This window comes from Phalangium opilio, unplaced genomic scaffold (assembly GCF_054372755.1).
Source record: "Phalangium opilio isolate 3A_F unplaced genomic scaffold, DU_Popi_V2 ptg000009l_1, whole genome shotgun sequence".
Lineage (NCBI taxonomy): Eukaryota > Metazoa > Arthropoda > Arachnida > Opiliones > Phalangiidae > Phalangium > Phalangium opilio.
The window spans coordinates 3,968,002-3,984,652 of record NW_028324146.1 but is presented as its reverse complement, the minus strand read 5'-3'; the positions used below and the strand labels follow the sequence as shown (position 1 = coordinate 3,984,652).

At 36.3% G+C, this 16,651-nt stretch overlaps 4 protein-coding genes across 4 annotated transcripts; 3 read left to right on the top strand and 1 right to left on the bottom strand.

Annotated features, from left to right (window-relative positions):
- The first annotated feature begins 1,166 nt into the window (after nucleotides 1-1,166).
- On the top strand, nucleotides 1,167-2,150 carry LOC149713412 (speckle-type POZ protein-like). Its single transcript, XM_089849535.1, has one exon. It carries the CDS (start codon nucleotides 1,167-1,169, stop codon nucleotides 2,148-2,150), a length of 984 nt encoding a protein of 327 aa, XP_089705661.1.
- Nucleotides 2,151-3,301: 1,151 nt separating this feature from the next.
- LOC149713411 (speckle-type POZ protein-like A) lies at nucleotides 3,302-4,345 on the top strand. Its single transcript, XM_089849534.1, has 2 exons — nucleotides 3,302-3,965; nucleotides 4,032-4,345. Exons 1-2 carry the CDS (start codon nucleotides 3,302-3,304, stop codon nucleotides 4,343-4,345), a joined length of 978 nt encoding a protein of 325 aa, XP_089705660.1.
- Nucleotides 4,346-5,220: 875 nt separating this feature from the next.
- LOC149713410 (speckle-type POZ protein-like) lies at nucleotides 5,221-6,319 on the top strand. The gene is made up of 2 exons (XM_089843769.1): nucleotides 5,221-5,420; nucleotides 5,492-6,319. The coding sequence occupies exons 1-2, from the start codon at nucleotides 5,388-5,390 to the stop codon at nucleotides 6,260-6,262; spliced, it is 804 nt and encodes a 267-aa protein (XP_089699895.1). The 5' UTR covers nucleotides 5,221-5,387; the 3' UTR covers nucleotides 6,263-6,319.
- A 6,849-nt stretch (nucleotides 6,320-13,168) lies between these two features.
- Nucleotides 13,169-15,558, bottom strand: LOC149713409 (epithelial sodium channel subunit alpha-like). The gene is made up of 9 exons (XM_089849533.1): nucleotides 15,447-15,558; nucleotides 14,976-15,148; nucleotides 14,845-14,913; nucleotides 14,051-14,165; nucleotides 13,910-13,982; nucleotides 13,790-13,844; nucleotides 13,477-13,493; nucleotides 13,349-13,409; nucleotides 13,169-13,282 (listed from the first exon to the last, which is right to left on the bottom strand). Exons 1-9 carry the CDS (start codon nucleotides 15,523-15,525, stop codon nucleotides 13,169-13,171), a joined length of 756 nt encoding a protein of 251 aa, XP_089705659.1. The 5' UTR covers nucleotides 15,526-15,558.
- Between the last annotated feature and the right edge of the window lie 1,093 nt (nucleotides 15,559-16,651).

Below are 16,651 nucleotides of genomic sequence, written 5' to 3'. Positions count from 1 at the left end.
ACTCTTTACTCTCTCTCTCTGGCTCTCACGAAAATGACGACCCCCCCCCTTATTGGATTTTTTTTGAGCTAATGAAGATAAAAGACTTTAGCATAAAATATTTCAGTCTATTAGAGGCAGCCGTTATTTCAAATGCGGAACGATAATGGTAGATATCCCAGTGTACTAACTCCCTTTTTACCAACAGCTTCACGCGTAACAGTCGAACAAGTCTACCATTTTTGGAGTCAGGAAATCACACGATGGACGCGTGAAAATGTTCCTCCTTTAAGACAAGGAATAGAAGCTCCACAATTACTTGCTAACAAGAAGTAATGTAAATGAGTTTAAAAACCAACTAAAGGTACCTAATGTGTATCAAACAACACGTGAATTATCAATTTTGAAAACTGATACTTTGAAATATTTGAAATAATCCCTTAATATGGAAACATTTAAATTTACATATTTAATTGAAAAACCTCCTTATGAAAAGAGTTATTAAACATAACTTAATAACCCGTGTCTATAGTTCCAGGGGAAAAAGCAGAAGTTGTGGAGAGAGAGAGAGAGATCGACGGAGTAGAAGCAAAACTATTTCACTTTTTAAGAAGGGAATGAAGATATGAATGTGATAAGAATTAGATGAAACCAAGTTCATGAATCACAATGAAAGGCAGTTCGAGCACTTTCTGGCTTTGAACAAAGATAGGTAGTTCATCCATGGATATGTATTATGGATTTCGATCTTTCAGCTTCGTTCAGGAGGGAAAAATTGGACTTCCAAAATCCCCCTAAACTTCTGAGTGAGAGGGGAATTCCTATTTTCTCCCTTTGCGCATGGGCTAAATTTCAAACTCACCACTTTGGATTGTACGGAGAGCTATAGTTCCTGTTCCCCACGAAAGCTTGGTACTTCCGACTCAATTTAGAGCCACCTCACATTCGCATGTGTATCGCATATTTATTGGCTAGCTTTTCGGTCTAGTTGGTAATCCATATTACGTAGTATTTATACATATCCATGGATCATCTACTTCTCTTAGTTTCTAATCAGCAATCAACTGAAGAGGTTTATCACATTAAGATATTTTTTCTGCTGCCAAACCCATCTACTCAGATAACTCATTGTCAATTACCGTGCTGCCATTATACGATTGTATTCCACTGAAGAAGGTCAAAAGACCATGGCGCAACAAAACCAAGTGGATGCGATTCCATGTGATTTTACAAAATCGAAAAGTTACAACTTCAAGTTCCAGTGGAAAATAGAAGACTTCTTGAACAATCTTTATGAAAACGGGGAATGGTTAGAAAGTAAAGATTTTGGCGGACCATCTTGCTATTCTGGAGTTCAATGGAAAGTCGTTGCTCAAATATTCCCCAAAGGACAAGATGAAGACAGCAAAGACTACCTCTCTGTTATATTGAAGGTTAACTTGGAACCGCCTGAAGCCGCCAATAGAATTTTTGCAAATTTTAGCTTGTTCATAATGAGCAATAGAAAAAAGTTCTATTTGGAAGTAAAAAAAGGTACGGGATCTTCCCCAGCTTCATGGGAATGGGAGTTGAACAAATTTATTCAGCTGAAAGACTTGCAGGAACGCCACGTGGAACTATTGCCGAACGGAGATTTGACTCTTCAATTCGAGGGTAAAACCAAAGTTAAAATAGATTCCGCATTCATTCAAGCCTCGACTGACCAGAAGCCAACTACCGATCCAAATGTTGTAGTCGACATTGTCAAGAAACTCTTCCTGGATGGAACTGGGTCTGACGTTGTTATCAAAGCTCGAGATGGAGAGTTCAAAGGTCACAAATGGGTTCTTTCACTCAGATGCGAGTACTTTCGCGCCATGTTCGACAGTGGCCTTAGAGAGAGTCGAGAAGGAGTGGTAGATTTTAGCGAGGATATGAATGTTGAGGAACTCAAAGACCTAATGGAGTTCTTGTACTTGGGAATGGCCAGTAATTTGGAAAAGACATGTAAAGTCTTGTTAGTAATGGCTGGTATGCTAGAATTGGAAGAGTTAAAATCCCTAAGCGAAGATAATCTTATTCGACAACTGACGAAAGATAATGCCATGGAATTGTTGGTTCTCAGCTGCCTTCAAAAAGCCAAAAATTTGGAAAAAGCGGCTAAATCATGGGTGGCCGAAAGCAGTGCTTAAACGACTACGGTTTAAAGAAAAATTCTGTAGCTATACATTTGTAATTTTCGATCTTTAATTAAAATGGGAAATATAAAACCTGATAAAACGTTATTGTAATCGTATATAATTTTTGAAAAGCAATTGATTTCAATATTTTGTTTTGAAAGATTTATAAAACACTTTTTTTTATCGAGGCAGGTATTTCTTCGAACAGCAGACGATGTCGTCACCTTAAAGAGGGAATAAATAAAACAGAAATTGGTTTGATAATTGATATTGATTTAGCTTGAAAATAGAAAAAAAGGATCAATCCCTTGCTAAACGTCATTCATGCACAAGTCTTTATATGTAAAGCTTCTGACCAGGGACTCTCTTCCGACGAATGAAGACAGATACCTTGGATTGTAACACAAATTTTCCCGACCAATATCACAGAATGTCTGTTTTTACAACATGGTTTACCGGAGAATGAAAGGTAAGATAATTTTATTTAAATTATGTGTCTATAAATCCACGAAGGAATACATAAATTTCTTCTTCTTGGAATCTTTAAGAGGCCATCGACCTCCTACTTATATCTGATCGAAGGAAAGGGGAAGGCCTTAAAACTTTGTCCTTACTAGCGTTTCGAACATGTTTATGCTCAGAAGTCGCGGGAGCCTCGGCACAGATCGCCATAGCTTCTTCAATTTCAAGTGATTTTTAAGTTCAAATACATTAAGCATGACGTCAGGGGTGTCGGTTTCTAACCCTTCTCCCCTTCAAATTAAAGCAGAAAGGCCCAGAAAATAACCTGTTAAAGATTTCATATTGAAGAAATCGGTTTATTCATGATCCACGAGATAGAGCCGTGGTTTAAGGAGAAAATCTCCACGTACAGACTAGAACACAAACAATAATATTTTATCATTCCAATTGTAAAACTTTGCCAGAAATAAGTATTTTTTAAAGAGATATAACAGAAAAAATAAATTTAGCCTAGCCTTATCTTAACAAACTCAAATCACACAACCATTATATCGCGAGTATTTGCTGTTTTCAATCAGAATGGTTTATCTACGTTTCTTGGTTTATAATCTACAGAAATCGAGTGAAGAGGTTTGTTATATTAATAATTTTCCGCTATCAAAGCCTTCAGTCTATACTAAGATAACACAACAGCAATTACTATGCGGCTGCACCTTGTCGTAGAAGGTCGAAAGAATATGGCGGATAACATCAATGACAGTGATATTCCTCGAGAGTTGACAAAATCTGAAAGTTGCGTCTTTAAATTCCAGTGGAAAATAGAAGACTTCTTGAACAGTATTTGTGAAAATGGTGAATGGCTACAAAGTAAGGATTTTGGCGGACCAACCTCGCAGCCCGGAGTTAACTGGAAAATCAATGCTGAAATAAACCCCAAAGGAGTAAATGATGACAGCAGAGACTGCGTATCTGTTTTCTTGGTAATAGAGGTGAAGCCCCCTGAAGCTGTCACTAGAATATCGGCCAACTGCATCTTTTCCATAATGAGCGGCGATGAGAAAAAATTTAGTCTTGAAGTGACGAATAGACTGGGAAGTTCCGCTGCTAAGTGGGATTGGGGAAAGATCAAATTTAAAAAGCTAATAGAATTAGAGAACCGCTACTTGGAACTCTTGCCTAATGGAGATTTGACTATTCAATTCGAAGGTAAAGCGAGAGCTTTAATTGATCCAGCATTTAGCCAAGTTTGGATTTCCAAGGAGCCAACTGCCGAACAGAAAGGAGTAGTCGACATTGTGAAGAAACTCTTCGTGGATGGAATTGGATCAGACGTTGTTATAAAAGCACGAGATGGAGAGTTCAAAGGTCACAAATGGGTTCTTTCATACAGATGCAAATATTTTCGCGGTATATTCGATTGTGTCCTTACAGAGGGTCAAGAAGGAGTGGTAGATTTTAGCGAGGATATGAATAAAGAGGAACTCAAAGACTTAATGGAGTTCTTGTACTTGGGAGTGGCCAGTAATTTGGCCAGGACATCAAGGGTCTTGTTAGTAATGGCTGAAAACTTAGGGCTTCAAGAATTGAAATCTCTATGCGAAGAAATGTTGATTGAACAATTAGAGCCAGATAATGCGTGGGAATTGCTGAATCTTGGCCACAAACAAAATGCTAAGAATTTGGAAAAAAAAGCTGTTTTTTTATTGCTAAATGAAATCAATCGTAATAAGGCTACATATCATTAAATAGAGTCACGTCGCATTCATTTTGTCCCTGTATTTTTCATTAAAATTTCAATCGCAAAACACTTGCTGTGTTTTTTAAAAGCAAGTAATGGGGAGCTAACAACTGGCTAAAGGGGGAAGAGATAGTCTGACGTCACGCAGCCCCCCTCTGGTTAACCTTTTTGGTATCTTCCCATTGCGTAGAATACTGTTTCCAACCGTTAGTGGGATGAAACTCCAGTAAGGGATAGAAGGGTGTGACGTTTCAGGGTCAGAACTGTGAGCTCCCTATAACTAAACCATATTGTTTCAATAATTTTTAGGGTTAGAATGAGTTGTAGAATATTTAGTAACAAGACTTGTAAATATAAAAATCAAGTTGAAAAACCAAAATATTACCCAACCGAGGCAAAAACAGGACTATCATTCACTTATTTACCTAAACATGCAACTATTCCTATTTATTGATAAAAATGCAGGCGTAAACCTAAATAATGAACTAAAAATTATAAAATAGAGACCTTTCAATATTTTCAACATTTTTTCATAGTTCTGAACCATATACATTTAAAATACTTGCTTTGCAGACTGAACAGCTTAACTACTACTAAATATTATTTTCCATAAACACCGTTGAGAATCAGGTAATTGAATAAAATAGTCAAATAGTTTTTCAGTTTTTTTTAAATCTTCATGATGGGAGAGGTTCATTTCATCCTGAAAAGCTGTGTGGGTGGAACTCCTTCGACTAGGAACCGATCTATTCGATTTTTCCCCCCACTCTTATATTTAATCTACTTTTCGTTTGTTATCCGTAATCTTCGCAATTTTTCCTTGCGACTGAAGAGGTTTATCACATAGATAAATTTCATTTGTCAAAACTCACAATCTTTCAAGACAAGCAATTTACAATTACCGCTTCCCTTCACTATAAAAGTGTACTACACTGTTGAGGTTCGAAAGGATATGGCGCCTAATGATGATGAAAGTTTGATTCCTTGTGAGTTCACAAAATCTGAAAGTTACAGTTTTAAGTTCCAGTGGAAAATAGAAGACTTCTTTAATGTCCCTTGTGAAAATCGAGAAATGCTTAAAAGTAAAGATTTTGGCGTACCAACCTCTTATGTCGGAGTTAAATGGAAAATCAATGGTCTATTATTTCCCAAGGGTTATGATGAAGACAGCAAAGGCCATATGTCTGTTTATTTGACCATAATCGTGAAACCTTATAAAGCAGCCAAAAGAATTTCGGCAAATCTAAGTTTGTCGATAATAACCCCGGCTGGAAAATCATTAACTATGGAAGTGGCCAATGTAATGGGAACTTGCACCTATTCGTGGGATTTTGGGTTTCCATGTTTTGTAAAACTGAATCGGTTGGAGGAACGCCAACAGGAACTATTGCCGAACGGAGATTTGACTCTTCAATTCGAGGGTAAAACCAGAGTTTTAATAGATTCTGCAATCAGCCAAGTCTCGACTGTACCCAAGCCAACTGCCAATGCAAATGTTGTAGTCGACATTGTCAAGAAACTCTTCGTGGATGGAACTGGGTCTGACGTTGTTATCAAAGCTCGAGATGGAGAGTTCAAAGGTCACAAATGGGTTCTTTCACTCAGATGCGAATATTTTCGTGATATATTTGACAGTGGCCTTACTGTCATCGATTTCAGCAAGGATATGAATGAAGATGAACTGCAAGACTTAATGGAGTACTTGTACTTTGGAGTGGCAAGTAATTTGGTCAATACATGTAGAGTCTTGTTAGTAGTGGCTGCTGTGCTAGAATTGGAAGAGTTAAAATCCTTAAGCGAAGAAAATCTTATTCGACAATTGAAACCAGATAATGCCTGGGAATTTCTGAATCTGGGACATGAACAACGCGCAAAGAATCTGGAAGAAGCGGCTCTTTGGTTATGGTCTAAGTGCATGGACTAATACTATTATTCTTTTTTAAATCGATAGTCATACATTTTTAGTATTTCTTACTTAAGTAAATGATTGCGATTCCATATATCACGTAATTGTTTTGAATAAATATTTTATTTAGAACGTGTCGTAAAATATTTTATAACAAGGCCTTACTTTTGAAGCAAAGTTATCTTTCTTACTTTGATTCGGTATTTTATTTCAGCTAAAAGAGAAATATATATATAGTTATTGGCTCAAGGGATTATAAAAAAAAAACCTTGGGGATTTATAAGGAATCAGTTGAATCAGGTGTTTATTATTTAGGAGTTACTGTGAGTCATATTACTAGTGTTGGCGATGCAAAATTTAATGAAACTCTGTTTTTACCTCTCCGAGTGACGAGAGAGGTATAATACGGAGAGGTATTACGCTGGACTTGTCTGTGTAAGTGTGTCTGTCACCGCGTTCGCAGTTGGCAAATCGCAGCAAACGTGTTCGCAGAAAGCAATTTTGGCTTTTACTCGCATCGTTATGATTAAGAAGTAAGCGGCGATCGGCTAGGGTTACGAGAAACTTCTAGCTTCCTAATGTCAGGGCTTCCACCAGAGGTTCACGCAATTGCGGGTTTGGTTTTCATTTATTGTGAATCAATCGCCTTATATACCCTAATTTTCCATTGAATTCAAACGTCAACAATAGCTATGTTAAAAATTATTTTAGGAATAAAGTTTCTCAAAACTATTTAATGACGATAAAAAAATAAATATCAATTATTTTTATTTTATCATTTAGCCGATACCGATATGGTATCGGTACCGGTTCATCCCTAATTTTTAATTTAAGTCCTCATGGCCCATTATGAAAAGCCTTCGGGTGTTATGGAAAAGTTTTAAAGATTGATTTGATTAATATTATTAATTCTTTACGAGATAAAGACAAAAAAATAATAGTTTTGTTTTATAACACATTGAGATATCACCGCTTGGGCTCAAGCTTTTAAAACGTTTTCACTAACATTCGATCTCGTGAATTTATATATTATTTTAAAGTACACTGACCAATTCGCGAGTTAAACGTGGAAAAAATGTTCATAATTTATGATCGCTACAGGAAAAGTTAATCTGTTGATTCTTTCGATATTGGACTCCGTCAAAATAAACGAAGGAAATGTAAAGTCAAACGCTGAGGCTTTGTTTGTTATAATTTTTATTAGCTTTGGAAAAGTCAGTTTCTATATATAAAAATAAGGACCACTTACGCCAAGAGAATAACTCAAAGTTAATGAATGGTATGCTGAGAAAATATCATGGGAGAACATGGTAACGTTTCATATTTTCATGTGGGCTTGGTGATTATGGTATTGATCAGGCCCAAAACCACCTGTCTAATTTCAGAAATAATAATTCTGTCACGCTGACAATTGAAAGCAACAATCGAATGAGAAAAACTCAAAAATACGTATAGTTTTATTTCGACCTGCCCTTCATATTTTTCACTTGTTTATTCGAATAACGCGAGAAAAAAGCAACGGGTCAATAAATATTACGCGGTTACCGCTTTGTAGTACGCAGCTACTTGAGAAGAAGTTCGCCTAGCTTTATGTATTCTGGAAGACTTCATCAATTGGAAATTTGTGGATTTTCTACCGTGAGATATTGAAATCTGGTGCACGGATATTATTAATTCAAAAACAAAGACCGAACTGGCGTCAAAATTGGAAAATTCGATAAAGTCCCCATTTTTGGTATAAGTATCAAGAATTTCAAGTTAAAAATGAGTCACACCAAGCATCCTTGGCCGGGATTATACACCAAGCATCAACTAAAGCATTGAAATACCGTTAGCTGTTTAAAAACGTATGTTTTTTTTTTCAAAAATAAAAAAGTAATTTTGCTCAAAACGTTTGACGGGTTATGCATGGCTTTTTCTTCCAATTTACAACGTGTACCCTGTTGTCCACAACTGTTTAGGTGAGCCATTGGGAAAAGCATTCAATGATACACTTTTCACGTTCTTTCTTCTTTATTTTATGTGCTCGTTTATCCACACTCTCTTAAGAAAATTGCACTAGTACACGGTATTATTTAACTTTTTTGCTTTAGCTATAAACCATCATACGATGTGGCTAAAAATAAGACTCACCCTGCAATGTCGTGAGTGAGGGTGAGCTATAGTTTTCTTTCTCCTATTCCGACTCAATTTAGAGCCACGTCAAATCGCATGTTTGGTGGCCAGCTATTTAGTCTATTTGGGAATCCATAAATACGTAGTAGTTAGGTATATCCATGGTTCTCCTAAATGAGTTTTAGCAAATTTCTTCTGAAATGCGCAGAATGGTCGGCTTGTCTTTAACCACTTAATACATAACCGCTTTGATGATCCATCTTTTAAAACATTAAGAGTCAATAATCGCGAACTTTGAATCTTCTAAAGGGATTCCTTCTTAAAAAGCTATTGTTTTCAAAACCATTTAATTCTGTTTGTCCCCTTTTTCTCTTTACTTGTCTAGATTTAGCGTGTTCTAAAGTTGGTTTAGAGGCATCAATATAATAGTCAGTATCATGGATAATAGAACTATAATGAAAGTCGTAATGACCAAGGTAAGTACTCTAAAGATTATTCTAGTTATCTAGTTTGTCAATGAGAACTTGCTGAGGTGATATATCGGTATACTTCAAATATTTCTGGAAAATATGTAGATAAATTTGTACCTTTGAAGCAGATATAAATGATGCGCAATTACACTTTGTGAATAAAAAATCGAAGTTAAAGCTTGCCTGTATTGTATTGCATTGCCCCGTAGGTTATTGTTGTATCCCATAGAGTAGGGACGACGAGTACAAAACTTTCTTGCCAAAATATTTCGCTTCTTGTTGACACCGGCCTCTCATGTTGTCAATGGCAAAGTGCTAGCAAAAACATATTTAACACGTGTCTTTCGGTTTTGTTTACCTAGGACCGTTACAACCCTATTACGGACAGCTACGATTATAGCAACAGCTTTGCTACTGATATGCTTAACTTTAACTTCCTGTTGTATCCGACAGGCCGGTAAAGTTTGCCAGTGTTTTAATAAATAATTTTATACCTACAGACAAATTTTAATATTTTTGGTTTTTCAGAGTTCATGTAACGTACGTTCCTGTCACCGATTCTGATATGTTCAAAGTGGCAAGTATTGTTTGTCTACATCATATACTTATGGAAAATTATAACTGACTTATATTTTGTTTTAGTACGGCGATCTAGTACTCCGTCATTGGCCTCTTGAGATTTCAACTTGGGACTATTTTCTGAAGTACAACCGAACTTGCTCGCACCCGTTTTTGCACTACGCACATAACATGCTTTCATATTTCCACGATTCAGACTACCAATTATCATTGACGGGAATCCTTCAAGTTTTTCATCCTCAGGCATGTCTCTTCAATGATTTTCATTTGTTGATCAGCAGATCGATGAATGTGCCTAATGCGTGCATCTCGAGGGGTCGGACGTTTTGGAAAAAGTGTACGTGATTTCGAAATCCAATGTGATTTCTTCGGATTTCGTTTGATTTCGTCGGATTTCGTTTGATTTCAGAATTCGATAAAATCCAATGGATTTCGTCGGATTTTTTTGATTTCAGAATTCGATAAAATCCAATGGATTTCGTCGGATTTTGTTTGATTTCAGAATTCGATAAAATCGAATGGATTTCATCGAACTTTGAGATTTTTCCCGTGATTCCGTCGGATTTTTCTATTTTTATCGTGATTTCGACGGATTTTGCGATATTTCCCTTCATTTCGTTGGATTTTGAGGTTTATCGCGTGATTTCGTCGGATTTTGTGATTTCTTTGGATTTTGGATTTCATGAATTTTGTAATGGATTTCACGATTTCATTACTGATTTTGTGATTTCGCTGCTGATTTCGTGATTTATATGTTGATTTCGTGATTTCTTTGTTGATTTTGGGATTTTTTTTACTGATTTTATGATTTCTTTACTAATTTTATGATTTCTTTACCAATTTTATGATTTCTTTCCTGATTTTGTGATTTCGTTGCTGATTTCGGATTTTTTATTTGATTTCGAAATCAGTATTGATTTCGGATTTCTTAAGTTGGATTTCACGGGTAGCGTACGGGATTTCATGAATGACCGACCCCTCGGTACATCTCCATGATTAAAAATTTCACCTAACAATGGGGAAAAGCGAAACATTTGTTTTAAGAGGTTATTTTTTAATTTTTAAGGTGTGGATTATTCTTAGCCTGTTCCTCATCTTGTTTAGTTTCAAACTTTGGAACCTCTTGTTCGCGATTACGAAACGATTCGTGCCGAAACTACGCCAGGTTTCTCTGGGTGTCTATCGTAACAAATACGACACTGTCAAGAAGATTATATTGGCCACCTATCTCGTCGGTAGTTTCCTTTTGGTAGAAGTCTTCAAAGCCAACCTGTCGACCAAATTGACGGTGGACATAGATCGCAACATAAATTACTTTCATGATATTTTCAAATACCCCGACTTGCGTATTGTTTTTCAGAGAAATAATGCTTTTCTATATGATATTAAGGTATAAAGTAGTTTAGTTCTTTATTATTATTTTGGCTTGAGGGTTGCGTTAAAACGTAAAATTACCCAAAACAAGAATGAAAGTAGTGACTGTTATCCTAGTTAATTATTTGGGCTAAAGGTAGGGAAAAGATTCGTTTGCTGACTATAGTCTTCGTCAACAGGAAATGCATCAGGATATCTTCAAAGAATACCAGAGACGATTGAAGAAATTCCAGATCAAGAAAGGATATAATCCGGACAATATTTTCAACAAAGGAAAAGCCGTGTACTTTGGAAGCGTCAGTCATTTGGAATATTTTTGTCACTACGATTACAGTGCTGAAAAAGCATTACACTACGGGAAGGATCCCTTGTTACCGTATTTTAATATTATGGAAATGTCAAATAACGCATCAACCGTTGTGAAAGACGTCATCAACATAAGGTGACTTGTTAAAAAGGAACATCTAGAGCAGGCATTGTGTATTTTAGTTTCTTTAGGCTGTTACTATCTCCAAAATTGGTTGTACGCTTTAAGCCGAAATATAAAAAAAAGTTGTTTTTTTTCGTATATGAAAACCTTTTAGAATTATATGAAAACCTTTTAGAATTATATGAAAAACTTTAATTACGAATTTTGTCTCGAACGGCGCCCTATAATACTACATACGTGTGTAACCAGGTTAAATTTTTATTCCGGGTCTTTAATACAGTTTTACAGAAGCCACTTGGTGAAAAGGTTCGCCGTGGAGGTCTTAGCTTTCCTTAAAAAGCTTTGACAGTTAATTCCATCGCAGGTTCGCCAACCCAACGGGATAAGCTTTGCAGTTCTACTTAAAATGTTGATTTCTCTTACAGGTTTTTTATATCCCTCGGTTTCCAGTTGCCCTTTTCGGGTCTTCCTTCGTGAGATAGCGTTCGATATTTGAATATCGTTAGGCGCGACAATATTATATCTCTGTAAAACTTAATTATGGAAAGCAAAGCCAAATCATTGATATTATCAGGGATAGATTTAAGTTTAGAAGTAGGAATGGGGAACGGTTAGTATTTACTTCAGTCCGACTCAAAGCCCAGTATAGAGCCCCTCCCTCTAACAAGTAACGAAGAGATTAAATTATCTCATTGGCTCACTTAAACTACGTTTTGATGACGTTACTGACGGGGATGGCGAAAAATACGCAATTCCATTTTACCTCTGTCGCCATGACCCACCTCTTCTTTCACACCCCTCCGTCCCGTGGAAGGGGTCCGGGACTTTGACGCGCGCCCAGATTACTCTGTTCTCCATTCCTACATCTAAAATTAAATCTATCCCTGATAATATCTTGTGGTTAAGTCGGGTTTCTGAGGCTTTGTCTTATTTTGGTCAAAATTTTACTGTTGTTTTTGAGTCTAAGATTTATTTTATTTTCAGACTTATGCATTTTTGGGAAACTGGACATCAAATCCGGAGCCAGTACCATATGAAATCATGTTCGCACTATCTGCACAAAAAACAAAGTATGGCATTCTCGAAAACGACCTTCAGTGACGTAGGCATCTCATTTCTACTATTCGCTGGGTCGACCATGCTGTGCAGTTTGGTCTTGGTCGCCGAAATATGGTACGCTTCGAAGAATATAAAAGTTAAGCAAGCTCGCAGAGATATTATGGAACTGGATATACGTATTGGTTAAATCACGGTAATTGGTGTTCTTAAAGGAAATGATCGGGTACTTATGATCTTAATCGAATTTCCCATACATATGCGTATGTGTATTATTATTATTAGTATTATTTCGTTGCGAAAAATGGCGTGCACCATTTTTATTGTCAATTCACGGCATTTACAATATTATTCGCAAGTATTAAGGAAGTATTAGGCTTTTATGTACCATTTAAATTGCTTTTTAACATCTTTTTAAGCCAATTTGTTATAATTTTAATATTACTACTTAGTTAAATTGCACCACGTATGTCACATTACTAAACCAAATGTGAAATAGGTGTTAAATATTTATTTTGTTCTATGTCGAGATTAAGCAATATATACTCATGCACGTACATTTAGAAATTAAAATTCTAGTAACTCAACGGTCATTCTTAATTTCACAGAACTCGCTGTTTAAAGCTAGTCGCGGTGGAACTGTAAATGAGGATCTGTATTTTCCCGGTGTTTTGAATTTAGTCCAAATTTGAAAATACTGTATTAAAGTAGGCGCGTGGGAGGAGGAAGAAAATGAAATGCATTCCCCTTAGCTCACAGTCCTCGGCCAGCAAAAATTACGACCTTGCTGGTCCACTTTAGTATTTGCAAGCCCATGAACTGTATATTCCCCCAAAATATTGCGCAACAGCATTATTTTACACTTTTGACTTTAACTGGTCTGGTTGATTTTAAATTCGTTTATCCGCTAAAATATTTGAGTAACATGATTTGAAAGCTTTCGAGCGATGATAGCAACGATAATCCGAGCCATAAACCCAAATGACCTCCGATTCCTCCCAACAAATCTTGCATCTGCAACCATTAAAATATATTTTATCAAATAACAAAAACCACTAGATTTGAGTTACACGCATTTACCGTGTATTTTCCGTGAGTTGAGTATACAACTTGCTCCAAATTTGAAAAATATATTTTAAATCTGTATTAAATTATACAAAATTTAAAATAAAGTTTAAAATTCATTGTTTGCTAGTATTCTCACGTACTTTCCTTGACCTTCGACCTTTGGGTTTTAACATTGAAACAAGGCTTAATAATATGTTTACTAGTGCAAAATGTAACGTAATGAAAACAATTATGACACTTTCTTTTGCTTTAATGCCAAATTTCACTAGAACGGTTATTTTCCCAGAACGGTTTTTACCTCAACAACTATTTGGTGGAAAGGAGAAACCGTTGCTATGAGACGAAAACGATAACCGCTACGCCACGACACTTTAATTGACTTCACTAACTTATATTTTTTGCGTGTCATACTTGTTGATATTATGTGATAATGAAGCGAAATTTAACACTTACCAAAACAAAACTAGGCGCTGTATTGTAGGAAATTGATGTTTCGTGTTTAATTTCTCTAAAAAATTATATTAAATTTTTTTATTGTTTTTCTAACTGTCGGCAAATAGTTAATGCGCTTACAAACAGGGCAAAGGACAGAAACAGCTTTTAGCATTATTAACCAAGTCAGATTCGGCTTTTCTTAAACAACAAACTGAAATAATTCGTTTTAATAATTCTATTTACTACTTGAAAAAAAATCAATAAAGTTCTGGTACTTGCTTTGTGTTAGATTAGTAAAGTCACAGGCGGGATATCCCGGGAATTCACCGATTATTGGATTGTAACACGAACAAAGACGAGTGGCGGAACGTTGAACACACAGATTAGTGCAGTTCTAAAGAATTGAAATTCAACGTTATTCACTCTCTTGGTAATTGATCTCAGAAGGGATGGCACTTGATATATCCATTGCTTTGCGGCTGTAACCAGACTCTTACAGGCCTTACATTTCTTTCCCTTCCCTGATTGGCTAACGAGTTTCTGGCGTCATAGCTACGCTTAATGGCGTAAGGGGGCGCGTTGAGAATAAAATCAAGGCTCCCTAGATAAAATAATAGTTCAAAGTGTAATCTGCCTTTTTGAAATGAAAATTGTGGAAGTTTGCGTTAGCGTTAATGTGAAACGGAATCTAGATGTTCACAATTCATTCATTATGTCATGTGAAAGTGGCTTAATCTAGGGACTTTTTTTCGCTAAACCAGTCTTTACGCTGTGTTTAATTGCGTGCTTTTTCAGGATATTTATTAGGTTTGTAGGACTCACGTTACCGCCCTGCTTAAACCAAAGCGCGAATCCTGTGGAGCTCCTACACTATACGAAGAATAGTTTTGCCTAGGCAAAGGCAGGAGGCATTTGTGGGTGGGATTTATAAGTACACTTACAAATCCCGCCCACTACCCTTCGGAAACCTAAACCCGGAGTTAAGGAGGAAGTCACGGATCCACTGGAGCCACGAGTTGCTTTAATTATTTTATTATTTCGTTCCGTTCTGGTGCCATTAAGATAATTCTTACCGTTCTTGTTGAACCAAAGTAATCTTTGCAGTTGTCGGCGTAAGGAGCCTTCAACCTTTTAATTGTCACCTGTCAATAACAAATCAAACGACATGACGATAAAAATATGGAACAATTTTTATTAGACTTACTTGTTTAATGGCTATAATACTATATATTTTTTCTGACAGGAAGAAACTGTTCTCTTTTTCAATGTCTAATTCATCGTGGCTTGGTCCCAGTGAGACGCGAATCCCATAAGCGTTGTTGATATAGCTTGTCAGGAAATATTTGTCTTTTTCCAATTCAAATAAGATTGTTAGACCTGAAAGAAGTTAAATATACAGAGTGTTTAAAAGATAAGGTAGGACCGAAGTACAGTGAAGTCCATAGGCGATTTTGAGTCGAAAATGTTCTATGACACTTTTCCGTATGAGTAGAGTATTTTATGAATAACATCCTTAAAACACTCCAATCATAAGGGAGGTCTTTAGGGCAAATCAACATACAGCATTTTTTAATTAAAAATCGCACAAAGAACGTACAGTACTTCGGTCCCACAACATTTTTTGGAACAGCTCGTGGAATCATAAATTAATTTGTTTAATTATTTGAATTAATACCTGAATTTAATCCACTAGACGGTTTGATTGATTTATCAGGTTTAAACTTGTAGCAATTTCCCGTTTCTACGCTGTTCATTAGTACGAATTTTCTAAAAAATAGCAACCGAAATCCAAGATCCACATCGAAGTTTTTATGTATTTTTAGACATAAATTTTACCAACTGACCGAGAAGCGTCAACAGGCCAAAGATGACGTCAAGGTCCTATTTGTTTTGTGAAAGAAATGTGAAACGCATTATATTTCCGCTTATTGTCCATAGGTAGCGCTAATAGTATCTCCAACTCAGCCATGAATCAGGTTCTAACTTGAAGGAGAAAGGAATGGAGTTGTAACCCCATACCTATAACGTTGCCTCTGTTACCCCCACCTTCTTCACCGAACTCCTCCCAGCATCCTCGGCGTTTAGTTAGGGTCGTACAGTACGAAATCATAAAGAACTTCCCTCTGTCTTAAAAATAGAGGCTAGTTCTCATACAAATAAAATGGCGCTACGCGGCAACAATCGCTTACCGAAGGGTAGGGGAGTGCGCGAGGTACATTGGGAGAGTTTCAGTTTCTCAGGTCGCCTATCATCATTCCCACTCTATCTTATCTCTTTTCTCCCTGGTTCTATGAAAAAGATGAATATGGGAACATAAACCGTTTAAAAAAGCACCATCTATTGCCAATAAGCGGAAACATGAGGCGTTTCCCATTTTTTCCCCAAAAATAGGGCTTTGACGTAATTTTCGCCTAATGACGCTATTCGTTCTACAGATACTGTATTACCAACAAGTGCGTTACTTGACGTTTAAGCCATTCTTAAAGCACTCACTGACTGTTTAAAGCTAAGCGCGAGGGAAGACCTATGTCTTTTCTGTTATATCAATGTCATTCGAAAATTGCATAAAAGGTGAATGAGAGAGCTCACTGTGTTCAAGATGTAAAAAATTATTTCGACCTCTTTAATGTTTCAAAGTTCATACTTGAACTAATTTTTAAAACTTTAGTGGTAAAATTATTGTAAGTATGATAATATTATTATTAATTATTGGGCAAATTACTCTATGTTGACTTCCTGAAAGTAATAGTTTGCGGTCCTAATGAGGTTCCTAGGTTTGTGGCCAACGATTTTGAGTTCAGTTTGGTTCAGTTTCATGACGTTGCTGTAATACGTCGCGTATTCTTTTTCCTGAGGTGTTAGACCTTGCTTTCTTTTTCC

Bases quoted from the DNA above. Each gene is read 5' to 3' on its own strand.
- LOC149713412 (XM_089849535.1), top strand. From the start codon at position 1,167: ATGGCGCAACAAAACCAAGTGGATGCGATTCCATGTGATTTTACAAAA.
- LOC149713411 (XM_089849534.1), top strand. From the start codon at position 3,302: ATGCGGCTGCACCTTGTCGTAGAAGGTCGAAAGAATATGGCGGATAAC. The intron at 3,966-4,031 runs GTCACAAATGGG...GTGTCCTTACAG, and splicing joins ACGAGATGGAGAGTTCAAAG to AGGGTCAAGAAGGAGTGGTA.
- LOC149713410 (XM_089843769.1), top strand. From the start codon at position 5,388: ATGTCCCTTGTGAAAATCGAGAAATGCTTAAAA. The intron at 5,421-5,491 runs GTAAAGATTTTG...TTATTTCCCAAG, and splicing joins AAATCGAGAAATGCTTAAAA to GGTTATGATGAAGACAGCAA.
- LOC149713409 (XM_089849533.1), bottom strand. From the start codon at position 15,525: ATGAACAGCGTAGAAACGGGAAATTGCTACAAGTTTAAACCTGATAAA. The intron at 15,149-15,446 runs GTATTAATTCAA...AACTTCTTTCAG, and splicing joins GTCTAGTGGATTAAATTCAG to GTCTAACAATCTTATTTGAA. The intron at 14,914-14,975 runs GTAAGTCTAATA...TGTTATTGACAG, and splicing joins GTATTATAGCCATTAAACAA to GTGACAATTAAAAGGTTGAA.